This window comes from Micromesistius poutassou, assembly GCF_964030765.1.
Source record: "Micromesistius poutassou genome assembly, chromosome: 4".
Taxonomy (NCBI): domain Eukaryota; kingdom Metazoa; phylum Chordata; class Actinopteri; order Gadiformes; family Gadidae; genus Micromesistius; species Micromesistius poutassou.
Genome location: NC_140274.1, coordinates 18454886 through 18468032, shown reverse-complemented (window position 1 = coordinate 18468032; position 13147 = coordinate 18454886). Strand labels below are relative to the sequence as shown.

General features: G+C 48.5%; 2 protein-coding genes across 4 annotated transcripts; one reads left to right on the top strand and one right to left on the bottom strand.

Moving 5' to 3' along the window:
• Positions 1 to 96: 96 nt before the first annotated feature.
• Positions 97 to 1764, bottom strand: wdr74 (WD repeat domain 74). Its single transcript, XM_084466627.1, has 2 exons — positions 1097 to 1764; positions 97 to 854 (listed from the first exon to the last, which is right to left on the bottom strand). The coding sequence occupies exons 1-2, from the start codon at positions 1700 to 1702 to the stop codon at positions 285 to 287; spliced, it is 1176 nt and encodes a 391-aa protein (XP_084322753.1). The 5' UTR covers positions 1703 to 1764; the 3' UTR covers positions 97 to 284.
• A 265-nt stretch (positions 1765 to 2029) lies between these two features.
• Positions 2030 to 13147, top strand: iws1 (interacts with SUPT6H, CTD assembly factor 1). 3 transcript variants are annotated; one of them, XR_014633408.1, is made up of 17 exons: positions 2030 to 2229; positions 2535 to 2617; positions 3839 to 4628; positions 5435 to 5491; positions 5628 to 5808; positions 6323 to 6380; positions 6504 to 6604; positions 6697 to 6847; positions 7056 to 7138; positions 7360 to 7489; positions 7916 to 8033; positions 8350 to 8461; positions 9025 to 9081; positions 9467 to 9523; positions 9605 to 9716; positions 9993 to 10185; positions 12831 to 13147. XR_014633408.1 is itself a non-coding variant. In XM_084467336.1 (17 exons), the coding sequence occupies exons 1-16, from the start codon at positions 2187 to 2189 to the stop codon at positions 10116 to 10118; spliced, it is 2259 nt and encodes a 752-aa protein (XP_084323462.1). In that variant the 5' UTR covers positions 2030 to 2186; the 3' UTR covers positions 10119 to 10143; positions 12831 to 13147. The 3 variants fall into 3 exon arrangements, 1 of the variants encoding a protein (XP_084323462.1); XM_084467336.1 differs by having other exon boundaries at positions 9993 to 10143; XR_014633407.1 differs by lacking the exon at positions 9025 to 9081.

Below are 13147 nucleotides of genomic sequence, written 5' to 3'. Positions count from 1 at the left end.
AAATACACATCCAGACTCTGAGCTCAAACACTTCCTGTACTTTGTTTACTCATGCACTTCCAACAAATATAGGAGAAGACACTCTGTTAAGGAAATATCTTCTGAAAATGTATCTACAATAGAGCATACAAGCACACACATCGCCTCAATGTCCAAAAGACACCAGCTTCTGGCCAAAAAAGGACCATCTCCTGGTCGGCTGACTGCAGGGCTGGGTGCTGCTATCCAACCAAGTTCATTGATCATTGCCATGGAGAACATGAAGCCTCAGGCTCTGACCATCATCACTTCTGGCCCTTCTTCTTCTTCTTCTTACTGTTGGTCACCTGCGTCACTTCCACCTGTACTACTTCCTCCTCCTCCTCCTCCTCTGGGGCTTTTCGCTTGCTCTTCTCCACCTCTGGGGCTTTTTGCTTGCTCTTCTCCTCCACCTGCTCCATGCTCTGCCACACCTCGTCGTCCTCCTCCTTCACCTCCTCCACGTCCCCCCCGACCTCCTCCCCGAGTGCTCCGCTGGCCAGCAGGAGGCAGTTGAGTCTGGACTTGAGGTACACTTTGTGCTCCAGCGCACGAGTCTCCAGGCTGTGGATGCGCAGGAAGCGATCCAGGCCGCAGGAGGCCACCAGGGGCAGGGTGGGGTGGCACTGCAGCCCCCGAACCCCCCCCTGCAGCCCCTTTAGACAACCTCGGACCAGCCCCTTCCTGAGGTCCAGCACCGCAAGGCTGCCGTGGGTGTTGCCCACCACTACTGACTGCGCCCCGGCCACCAGAGACAGGCAGGTTAGAGGGTACTCCCCGTAGCGAACCTCCAAAACTGGCCTGCGCTGAGGGGTGGAAGGGTCGTACACACGCACCTGGTTCCAACAGAGAGACACGGTCAAAACAAGGGCTTCCATGGGACACCCACATAAAGTAAACAAAATATACAATTTGAATGCATCGTGAAATAAATGGTCGGATAGTAGTAGGTTTCCACCAAGTTCCAGTAGAATATATATTTTAATGGAGACACCACATTGGAATATCTCTGACCCTAAAATAAACTTGTATACACAATATGTATTTCTATAGATATTAAAGTACTGGTGCTGCTGACCTGGTGATGCCCCGTGCACGTCACTATCTTGTCGGAGTCCGGGAGGAACGCGGCGTCCCGAAGCCACTCGGGTTGCCGCAGGTCGAGCCAGTCGTCCCGCAGGTTCTTGGCTGTGAACACCGGCGTGTCTGGTCTCTCCAGGTCCCAGATCTTCAGCCCGTTCTCCTTCCCACCCGTGGCAACCCGGTTCTTCTGCGAAGCGTTCTGTCGCATACGACACACGTTCTTCCCCGCGTCGATGTCAACTACGGGGCTGCTGCTCTCCTCCCTCCACACACGCAGCCGCCCCGTCTCCACGCATGTCACCAGGCCGCAGTCCGCCACCGCCAGCCCGGTGAAGAACCCCTGATCAGCATCCCCACACTGCCTGGTCTCCGTAAAGACCCCCTTTTCGGTGCTGAACGTCCGCACGGTGCCGTTCACGGAGCCCACTAGCACCTCTGTCTCGGCGGGGTCTCCCCAGCACAGGACCCGAACCTCCTGGTCTCGGCTCAGGCTGCTGGTCTCGGAAAAGTTGAAGGCTTGTTTCTTGGCCGGACTGACCCCCTTCAGAATCCCCGTCTCCGATCCAACCCACACGCGGCACAGCCGGCTCTTCTCTCCCATGACAATCTGACTTACAATAATAATTTAACTTACTGCTCTGATCACAACTCTCAAAAACGTGCTCCTCAGATATGACGTCGCGTGATAATGAGGTCACAGCATAGAAGGAAGTCACAAAAATTGAGAAAATAACAGATAGCAAAAGCAGAAGCCGATTGTATTAATTTTACCATAACTTATTACTTGCTTTTAACTCATAAAAAATAAATATATGAATACAAAAAACTTTTAAATATAAATAAATAAAAAACACCAGGATACGAACTGCAATGACGCCACTAGCCCGCGACAGCAACAGGGAGCATGCGCATATCAAGGCAGCGCTGCCATTTTGATGGCAGTGATCAACACCGCAGAGTTTCTAGTTCATAAGTTTATATTCTAGCTGGCTTTATCCCAGCACGGCACCTACTAAGGTATCGTGTTTATTAAAGATAAGAATATAACTCGAGCATTATCAATAATCCGAATAACAATAACACAGATGGACGGAGAGGACGACGACGTTGTGTCCGCCAGCCGCTCCGGTAAGACGCTTTGTTTCTTTATAACGTGACACCCTAAAATACTCTCCTATATGGTATGTAACTCACTGAAATGCTCTCATATTAAGTTATATTAATGCTCAATATCATATTCATTAAAAAATTATATAGACTTCACTAAAACGCTCTTTTATATGGTATAATATATACTCACGAAAAACTCCTGCATATGTTTTCAATAAAATACTCTTATATAGAAGAGTCACGAAAAACTCATATTGTATATGTAATATATATATTGTATATTGTGTGTCTGTTTGTTATTGATGGGGTGCGTGTGTTTGCAGATGATGGCGGTGGTACACCTGTACAAGACGAACACCCAGCTTCAGAAGATGAGCAGGCGATGCCCACAAAACATAATTCAGAGGTTAGTTCACAGGTCATCATGTCTACATCTTTCTTGTAGAGGTGTGCATGTTTTAGTAGCTGTTGCATTACCTTAGAAAAGCACACTGGATACGTTACATGTTTCTCCATTTAACGTTATCTACAGCAGTTTGTGTCTCGACTCCTCTCGTTAACTTAGTAAGTTAACGTTACTTTGTTTGGATACTTGAATTAACATGATTTAAACGTATCGTGAATACATCTTTTGCCGCTTTTCCACCGACAGTACCAGCTCAACTCGCCACGACTTAGCGCGGCACGACCTGGTTTGGTTGCAGGCACGTCGCGTTTCCATCTAAAAAAGTACCTCTTCAACGTGGGCGGGTCGTAGAAAATAACCTCTTCAACGTGGGCGGGTCTTCATTAGGTTTTAATCCCGGGAAATCTGATGAAGACTACTTCCTGATTCCCGGGAAAGGTTATGACGGCAAATGGGAAATAAAATAAAAAACGCAATGACTGCACGTCTATTGTTGTCATATGGTAACGTTGATGGAGGCAAAACTCGAGCCCTGGGAAAGGAACGACGAAAAAGCGAAACGCTGATCAGTGTCCCCCTCGGGAGTGGGTCCGTGGACTCCAGCCACGCCGAACACACACAACCACGCCGGACACACACAACCACACGGAGCCTAACTCTAGCCCCGGGAAAGGAGCGACACACAAGGCGAAACACTGATCCGTGTCCCCCTCGGGAGTGGGTCCGTGGACTCCAGCCACGCCGGACACAATTTAACTGACTTTTTAACTGTGATTATTCTGTTTGCACTGCACCTGTTTACGTCACACAAAAGTACCAGCTCAGCTTGGAACCTCGACGGAGGTGCTACTAAAAAAAGTACCTGGTACCAGATACCAGGTACTTTTTTTGGCAATGGAAGCACAAAAAAAAGTGGACCGGGGCGAGTTGAGCTGATACTGTCGGTGGAAAAGGGCATTTGATACATTACCTTGTCCGTGAACATGATTGCTGCGGAGTCACAGATTGATTTTAAACGTAAATGGTTTTGATGACAACGAACCCCATAACCCCAGGCTACTACACACCTTCATCAAATGAATACTAAAGTAGTTGACAGGCCTACCTACAACCACTCCCCTCATGATCTAGTCTTCCCTCACTATTTGTACACTCCTTACTACATAAACACTCCTCTCACTACATAAAAAGCTGAAGTTTTGCTGTTCTGTTATTGTTCAGGACGACGGCAGTGAGTGTGAGGACGGCCCCCACCCCATGGAGACCAGCCACCCAGCCAGTGGCTCCGACAACGAAGGCCCCGCTGGGGGCCACAGCGACTCAGAGGTAGAGGCCCCTGGGCGTAACCGTGGTGACAACAGTGACTCAGAGGGAGAGGTTCCTGGGCGTTACCGTGGCAACAACAGTGACTCAGATGTAGAGGCCCCTGGGCGTAACCGTGGAAACAACAGTGACTCAGATGTAGAGGCCCCTGGGCGTAACCGTGGAAACAACAGTGACTCCGACAGAGAGGCCCCTGGGCGTAACCGTGGTAACAACAGTGACTCCGAGGTAGAGGCCCCTAGGCGTAACCGTGGAAAAAACAGTGACTCGGAGTCAGAGGCCCCTGGGCATAACCATGGCAACAACAGTGACTCAGAGGGAGAGCGGCCGAGGCCCGTGGACAGCGATGAAGAAGATTCTGTGTTTAAGAGCAGAGGGAGTGAGGGGGACAGGAGGACCTCTCCCCATTCCAAACACAGCCACTCCCCTTCCCCTAGCTCCACCCCCAAGGCAGATGGCAAATCAGACGGCGACACACCTGCGAGGAAGAAGATTGCCGCCCTGCACTCAGACGATGAAGAGGAGGAGGGGGCTGTTGGGACGCAGGAAGCAGAGGCTGACGGGGGGAAGTGGAAGGCAGTGATGATGTCGGACAGCGAGGATGAGGTGGGGGAGGAACGGAAAGCTGACAATGAAGAGGAGAAGGGGAAACGGCCAGAAGATAGCCAGGATGAAGACGCTGGACCAGGTACTGTAGGGCAAGGCACCAACACTGCATGGTTAAACCAAATTTTTTAGGTGCTTTGCTTGAACCAAAAATGGTGTAACAACTTAATTAATGTATTGGTCGGGAACCTCTTACATTTTTAAGCTCATTGGGCAGAATGGCTAACTGTGCCTCTTGCCCTGCTCAGCAACGATATGGCCATAAATTATATCACAATATTCTTTTTTTATATTGACGGGTTTAGATAATTAGAAAATAATGGGTGACAAACGTTCAATAAAACAAACATGGCTCTTAAACACAATAAAAGAATAATGTAAATAACTGCTGTGATTCCCATCACATCAATTGCCTGGTTTCGAAGGTCTCTCAAACATTTTAGAGGTAGTATACTGAACATTGATTTAAATAAAATAACATGTAGACAACTGCTAGAGAGAGAGTAGAGCTGAGGGAGTGATATTCGGGTAAAATATTTTCAGGCAGCCCGTACAGAAAATGTATAAAAAAATAACAAATCACCATTATCGTGATTGATATTAATGTTGATTTATCGTCCAGGGTCCTAGTGCAGGGTTAGTGGTTCTACTCCTTGTATAGCTCAGTAGGTATCAGAAAACACAACAACGATCTTCCAAGACCTGCCAACATGTACACTTCCACATCAGGGCTTTCAGACCCCAGACGTACGGAAAAACAAGTCGGTTCAAATTCGGAAAACGAAACAAGAGACTGAGTCTGCTCCAGATAGATTGCTTGCTGTGTGCCACAACCAGCTTCACAGCAAACTACATTTTGTGTGTCTGTGTTTGTGTGTGTGCGTGTAGTGAAGAGGAAGAAGGCCGTCCTATCAGACAGCGAAGATGACGATGCTCCTAAACCAGGTGAGACCAGCCCATCAAACCACAATCTCCATTCATGTGATTATATATGGACTGTCTTTCTATTGCTATGCTCATGAATGCAAAGGGAGTTTCCATATGGAAAGTGGTTCTGAATGAAGCGCTTCTGACTTCTCAGTGAAGCGCAGCAGAGCCATGTCTGATGAGGAGAACTCGGACTCCGAGGGTCCGGACCGCAACATGGCAGCCAAGCTGAGGGAGCTTGGCTCGGACAGCGAAGATGAGGATGGCCCTGCCAAGACCAAGGACGAGAAGACACTGTTTGGCAGTGATAGCGAGTCTGGAGAAGACCAGGAAGAGTGAGTAGGCCAGAACCCTGCGGGGGGCTCTATTACGCTTACAATGCGTCTAGATTACTGTATCACTACCGGCCCCACTGGATCTATGTTACAGTTTCCGAACTAGGGTACAGTATCTGTACTGGCTCTAGGCTAATTGCAGTACTGGGTCACTGTTCCGCTATCTGTACTGAATATAGGGTAGTGTCGCCACTGGGTCTAGGGTAGTGTCACCACTGGGTCTAGGGTAGTGTCACCACTGGGTCTAGGGTAGTGTCACCACTGGGTCTAGGGTAGTGTCACCACTGGGTCTAGGGTAGTGTCACCACTGGGTCTAGGGTAGTGTCACCACTGGGTCTAGGGTAGTGTCACCACTGGGTCTAGGGTAGTGTCACCACTGGGTCTGTGTCACAGTATCAGTGCGGGTCTAGGCTAGTAGCATAGATGGATCTAGGGTAGTATCAGTACTGTACTAGACCCGTGACTGATATACCAAGGGTATATATATATTCAAATCCGACTTTCTGTGTTCTAGGAAGATGATAGCGGACATCTTTGGAGAGTCAGGAGATGAGGAGGAAGAGGAGTTTACGGTAATTACAACTTCCTGTCCTGTTGCAAAAACGTCCTGTCCCAAGAGAACGTGTCTGTGTGTGAATTTCAGTCTACCAAGATTTGGTGTATGATGTGTGTGTGTGTATAATGTGTGTGTATAGGGTTTTAACCAGGAGGAACTGGAGGGGCAGCAGAAGGTAGAGAACCAGCCAGCTGAGGAAGACTCTGATTCTGATGAAGGAGTCGACCGCAGTGGCAAAGAGTAAGAAACCAACCTGACCTCTCTCTCTCTCTCATCCATACTTACCGGTGCTCCCTCCCCCCCCATACTGACCCGTGCTCTCTCTCCCCCAGCACCAGCATGATGTCAGACTTTGACATCATGCTGGCGCGTAAGAAGGCAGCAGGGGGGAAGCGCAGGAGGAACCGAGATGGAGGAACGTTTATCAGCGACGCGGACGACGTCGTCAGCGCGATGATAACCAAGATGAACGAGGCCGCAGAGGTACCGGCACATTAAGAGTCCCCTGCTACCTTTATACTGCCCATATAGGAGTCCCCGATTACTGCCAAAATAAGTCACCTGCTACTTTCATACCGCCACAATAAGAGTCCCCTGCCACCTTTATACTGCCACAATAGCAGCCCCCCAGTACTTTCATGAGCCCACAATAAGTCCCCTGATTGTGTTTGATGTGTGTGTTTGTGTGTAGGAGGACAGAACGCTCAACAGTCAGAAGAAACCGGCACTGAAGAAACTCACCCTGCTGCCTGCGGTTGTCACGCACCTCAAGAAGTAAACATACAGCACCTCATCACCTAGTATAGCACCTCCTCATCAAGTGTATCCACATAGAGCACCTCCTCATACATCATCACCTCCTCATCTAGTACAGCACCTCCTCATCTAGTACAGCACCTCCTCATCTAGTACAGCACCTCCTCATCTAGTATGGTGGTGTTTGAAGGGGCTGTGGGCCAGCACCGAGTGGGAGTGTAACGGCAGCTTGTCTCCAGGCAGGATCTGAAGGAGACGTTCATCGACAGCGGCGTGATGACTGCCATCAAGGAGTGGATCGGCCCCTTGCCAGACAAGAGCCTCCCAGCCCTTCGCATCCGAGGCGAGCTGCTCAAGATCCTGCATGAGGTAAGCACTGCTCTAGAATCTGCAGGGGATAGCACTGCTCTAGATTCTGCAGGGGGTACGCACCGCTCTAGATCATGCAGGAGGTAAGCACTGCTCTTGTTTGTGCAGGTGGTTGGCACAACTCTAGAATTGACAGGTGGCAAGCACTGCTCTAGATCCTGCCGGGGGTATCATTGCTCTAGAATATGCAGGTGGCAACCACCGCTCTAGATCCTGCAGGGGGTTAGCACTTCTCTACATCACTGCAGGGGGTGAGCACTGCTCTAGATCCTGCAGGGGGTTGGCACTACTCTAGAATCCGCAGGTGGTGAGCACTGCTCTAGATCCTTGTCATAAAGAAGGTGGTAGGGGTATCCTGCTCAAGGAAGTTGATCATTCTACCCAGGTCGACGTAACCACTAGACCATTCTGTGTTCTGTTCCCCAGCTTCCCAGTGTGAGCCAGGAAACTCTAAAACACAGCGGGATCGGACGTGCGGTCATGTTCCTCTACAAACACCCCAAGGAGTCGCGACCCAACAAAGACCTGGCTCTTAAACTCATCAGTAAGACCCTTATGGAAAACATGTTGAACCAACTTTTCTACAACCAATCCGAGAGGGGCGAGAATGGGAAATAATTAGGTCCTTCAGGTAGGATGGGGCTGATCTGTTTAGGAGTTTATAGGTAAGCAGGAGCACCTTGAAATCTGACCTGGCATTATCTGAAAGCCAGGGGAGGGAAAAGAGGAGTAATGTGTTTGAATTTCTGGTTCCAGTTAGGAGACCAGCAGGAGGTGTTTCATATTAGAGATCGATAAACTAGTAGTATGGTTCTTCTCAGCAAGCTAACTGAGCATTGGGTTCTTTTCTCAACCCCTAGACGAGTGGTCTCGACCCATCTTTGGTCTGACGTCCAACTACAAGGGGATGACCCGGGAGGAACGGCAGCAGAGAGACCTGGACCAGCAGATGCCCCAGAAGAGAGGACTAAGGTCTGGGCCAACACTTACCTGACACGTCTCCCCCACCCTAATCCTTACTTAAACCCATACCGTAACCCCTTAATTTAACCCATTCCTAATCCCTGCCATAACCCTTACTTTAACTATACCATAACCTCTTTACTTAACATTTAGCCGTACCTTAACCCCCTACCTTAAACTCTAACCTGACCTCTAGTCCAGCCCCTACCTTAGACCCTACCTGAGGCTCCAACCTGACCACTAGTCCAACCCCTACCTTAGACCCTACCTGAGGCTCTAACCTGATCACTAGTCCAACCCCTACCTTAGACCCTACCTGAGGCTCTAACCTGATCACTAGTCCAACCCCTACCATAGACCCTACCTGAGGCTCTAACCAGACTCCTAGTCCTGATCTTCTTCACCCCCTCCCTCTTCATCCATCCCTGGTTCTTCCCTTCCTCCCTCTATTCCTCCCTGGTTCTTCACTTCTTCCCTCTCTTCCTCCCTGGTTCTTCTCCTCATCCCTGGTTCTCCACCTCCTCCCTCTTCATCCCTGGTACTTCACCTCCATCCTCATCCTGGTTCTGCAGTCAGGCACTGAAGGAGGTGAAGGCGCCGGAGCCTGATGTCTTCTCTCCTCCAACCAGGTTCCTCTGCATGGTTGCACTGTGGTTCCGCTCTCTAGCAGTGCAGTTCTGTTGCTGCCTGCCTTGTTTTCATGTAAAAACTCCACTGCCACTGTCACATGGTGTGTCTAACAACCAATCAGCCTTAAGAAAAAAAAATAAACTGTTGTTTGGTGTGTGTAACATTCAATGCGCCTTCAGGAGCTTGTTTGACTTCAAATATAAACTGACACATGGTGTATGGAGGGTTAGTTGAGGTGAGTTAAAAGAAAACTACCAGGAACTCAAACTGGGCACATTGAGTCCTGGAGCAGCAAGGTGTGTTTTCTGTGCTGACTGTCTCGCCCTCCCTCCCTCTCTCTCCCTCTATGTCTCTCTCCCTCCCCCTGTATTTTCCTCTCGCTAGTTCTGGCGGTCAGACTCCTCGTCGGGACCTAGAGAAGCAACTCACTGGAGAGGAAAAGTAAGATCACACCTCAACCGCTTCCTCCAAAACCTGCCACCACTCATCCCCACCTGTGCCTAACGCCCTCCCCCCAAACAGGGCTCTGCGACCTGGGGAACCAGGCTTCTGTGCCCGGGCCAGGGTACCAATGCCCTCTAACAAGGACTACGTAGTCCGGCCCAAGTGGAACATAGAGATGGAGTCCAGCAGGGTGAGTTTATCCCTGCACTATAGATATACTGGTTCTTTATACTGTTCAGAAGTCTGATGCATACTAGTTTATTCTGGTTCATAGCATAATTCTTGTTCATACTAGTTTATTCTGTGCATAATTCTTATTCATGCTGGTTTGTACTGTGCATAATTGTTTTTCATTTTCTTTAAAAGTTAGTTTATACTAATCATACGGTTTTAACGTGATACATGGGTTAGGGACTGTATGCACTCACAACGCTGCTTAAGCTTTGTGTGTTGATTGTTTCCTCAGAGTGGATTTAAGAAAGGCGTCAGTCGATTGGAGAAGCACAAGCGTCGTTTTGCTGAGCAGAAGAAACGGGGTCGTCTGCAAGGAGCCATCAAGATCAGTGTGCAGGGAAACCACATGCCCCTGTAGTACCTGCTGCTACCCATTGGGGGCAGTAAGTACCATCCTGTAGTACTTGCTGCTACACATAGGGGCAGTAAGTACCATCCTGTAGTACTTGCTGCTACCCATAGGGGGCAGTAAGTACCAGCCTGTAGTACTTGCTGCTACCCATTTGGCGCAGTAAGTACCAGCCTGTAGTACTTGCTGCTACCTATCGAGGCCACTAAGTACCATCCTGTAGAATTTGCTTCTACCCATAGGGGCAGTATGTACCATCCTGTAGTACTTGCTGATACCCATAGGGGCAGTATGTACCATCCTGTAGTACTTGCTGATACCCATAGGGGGCAGTAAGTACCATCCTGTAGTACTTGCTGCTACCCATAGGGGGCAGTAAGTACCATCCTGTAGTACTTGCCGCTATCCATAGGGGACAGTAAGCATCGACATAAATTCATAGACGCCACATTCAGTACGTTTACATGCACAGCTTAATTCGATTAAAGCCATAGCTCGATTATGCTCCTCAATTGGACAACTGCAATTGTCCGCGTATACATGGCGGTGAGTAAATCGATTCATTGGTCAAAGCGTGTTATGCCCCGGTACGATAGGTGGCGCTGTGCCCATTTCAACTAGTGGTAATAGAGCCACCGGTTGACCTCTTCACGTCACCAGCAACAACAAACTCATTCGAGAAAGCGATGTTTCAGCAGACAGCTGTCAGTTCATTTCGGGTATATATCATTTCTGCGACGCTCCATTGTTCCGACCTCTCGGTTGTATGCCGACTCCTCCGGCTGCTCTGCCGGCTGAGCAGTCCGCATACGACCGATAGGAACATGGAGCATGGAGCGTCGGAGAAATGATATGGACCCGAAGTGAACTGACAGCTGTCTGCTGAAACATTGCTTTCTCCTCCATGTCGCGTTTCAATCTGAACTTCAGAGAGTCAAAGCCAAAGTTAATTTCCCCCAATTCCTTTTCCCCATGGGCGAGATAAACCCGACTAGGAGTCTTTACTTGTTGTGGAAGTACCAGAGAGTCGGAGAACCCGACACAGTCTGTAAGATTCATAATATCAGAGAATGAATGAATAAAGATCGTAGTTATTTTACAACCTTGTTGATTTAGAAAAACATGGACTTTTAATTCAGCCTTGGGTTAAATCAAAGCGTAGTGTGTACTGAATGCACGTTGATGATGATACACTCCTTATAGGGGGTAACTACATTGGCACGACACCGGCTTCCTCCATCTTCTGTGCCAGCTTTTTAAATAAATCGCCGACCCAAAGTTAGTTGACAGCTGTCTGCTGAAAACATCTCTCTCCCACCGGAGCAGCCCCTCCGCCGCCCGTCCGTATACATTCCCCGCCGCGGCGCAATGAATGAATAAAGATCGTAAACACGTCGGGAGAAAAAAACATTTATTTTGACAGATGTGCCTGAAGTTACTACTTTACAACCTTGTTGATGACCCACATTTAGAAAAACATGTACTTTTAATTCAGCCTTGGGTGAAATGGAAGCGTAGTGTCTGTGTGCTTCCACCTTTAATGAATGCATGCCATGCGCGCTTCCGCGGCCGGGACACAATTCTTATAGGGGGTAACTACATTCACCGGCTTCCTCCATCTTCTGCGCCACCTTTTTAAATAAATCGCTGTTTCTCGTTATCCCTTATCCGACGGCGGCGACTACAACAACAAGACTATCGTCTCCTTCTACTTCCAGCTCACGGCCCCGGGAAAAGATCTCGAGCATGCGCAGAATGCAAATCAACGCATAAGCCAATTCGATTGGCTACATGCACGCTTAGCTTGACTATGAATAGCATTATCTAGGGGTCTTAACTCGACTATGAGTAAGCCAATTCGATTCGAGTATAGCTCGACTAAGGTGTATACATGCATCTTAGTAATCCAATCATAGTTGGACTAAGCCAATAAGTCGACTTTCTTGAGTGTCATGTAAACGCACTGATTGACAGCTTCAATCTGTTGCTGCGATACGTCGACATCGTCCCCATATTTGAGGGTGACATGCGTAAATATGGGGGCGACGTTGATGTACGATCAAGGCCAATGTGGCGTCGATGGCAGTAAATACCAGCCGCATGTGCAACCAAAGCCCGACTTACAGTCTGCTTTGACCATGGGAGACAGAACAGGACCTCCACATTGAATCACACAAAAAACAATGATTTACGGTTTAACATGAAAACTGACAAATTGATGGGAGAGAAAATATGATCCCTGTCCTCTTTAATCTCTCGGTATTCATGAACGGAAGGTCCTATTCTTGGAAGCCATCCTTTCTTTTTCACTGAACACTGTCTTGGGTGCAATGGGTTTGAACTAATCTTAAACAGTGGTTGGTTAACAAGCAGTGGGTTAACAAACCTTTGGTTAAAGATCTTCTCATGGATCTTGACAAGCTGTTGTTTTACAAACTGTTGTTTTTACAAGGACTTCTTGGTTTGGGAGTCAATTTATGCTGGGGTTCAGTTTAAAAGTGCAACTGTTGTAGAATCCTGCCTTCATTTTAACAGACCACTACACTAACCTATAGATTAGAGTACACTATACACTACACCAACCTATAGACTACAGGAAGCGAGGCTGCTGTTTATAAACGCTTCCTGGGTCTTGGCTGCTGTGCGTGGGCTCAGCGAGATTGTTGTCACGGTAACAAGGGTGACACAACAGTCAAACTAACATGCGTGTCTGCCCCCCAGGGACCCATGAAGAAGGGAGTTTCTCGTGTGGACAAATGGCTCACCAAGATGGGCCACGCCGTCGAGATCAGCGTGGAGGGGAGAAGCATGCCGCTCTGACTTCACCCACCTCGCCCCCGCCTATTTTAGTTTATTTTTAATAATTTGTTCAGACCTGTGTGTGTGTGTGTGTGTGTGTGTGTGTGTGTGTGTGTGTGTGTGTGTGTGTGTGTCACACACACTCAGTACCCAGGGATGTATAATGTGACCGGCGTGTGAGTGTACACCCTTCTCTACAATTGAGGAATCTTTTCATATTAAACAGAGTTCTGCTCAAA

Bases quoted from the DNA above. Each gene is read 5' to 3' on its own strand.
- iws1 (XM_084467336.1), top strand. From the start codon at position 2,187: ATGGACGGAGAGGACGACGACGTTGTGTCCGCCAGCCGCTCCG. The intron at 5,809-6,322 runs GTGAGTAGGCCA...TCTGTGTTCTAG, and splicing joins TCTGGAGAAGACCAGGAAGA to GAAGATGATAGCGGACATCT. The intron at 8,034-8,349 runs GTAAGACCCTTA...CTCAACCCCTAG, and splicing joins CCTGGCTCTTAAACTCATCA to ACGAGTGGTCTCGACCCATC.
- wdr74 (XM_084466627.1), bottom strand. From the start codon at position 1,702: ATGGGAGAGAAGAGCCGGCTGTGCCGCGTGTGGGTTGGATCGGAGACG. The intron at 855-1,096 runs GTCAGCAGCACC...TGTTGGAACCAG, and splicing joins CGTGCACGGGGCATCACCAG to GTGCGTGTGTACGACCCTTC.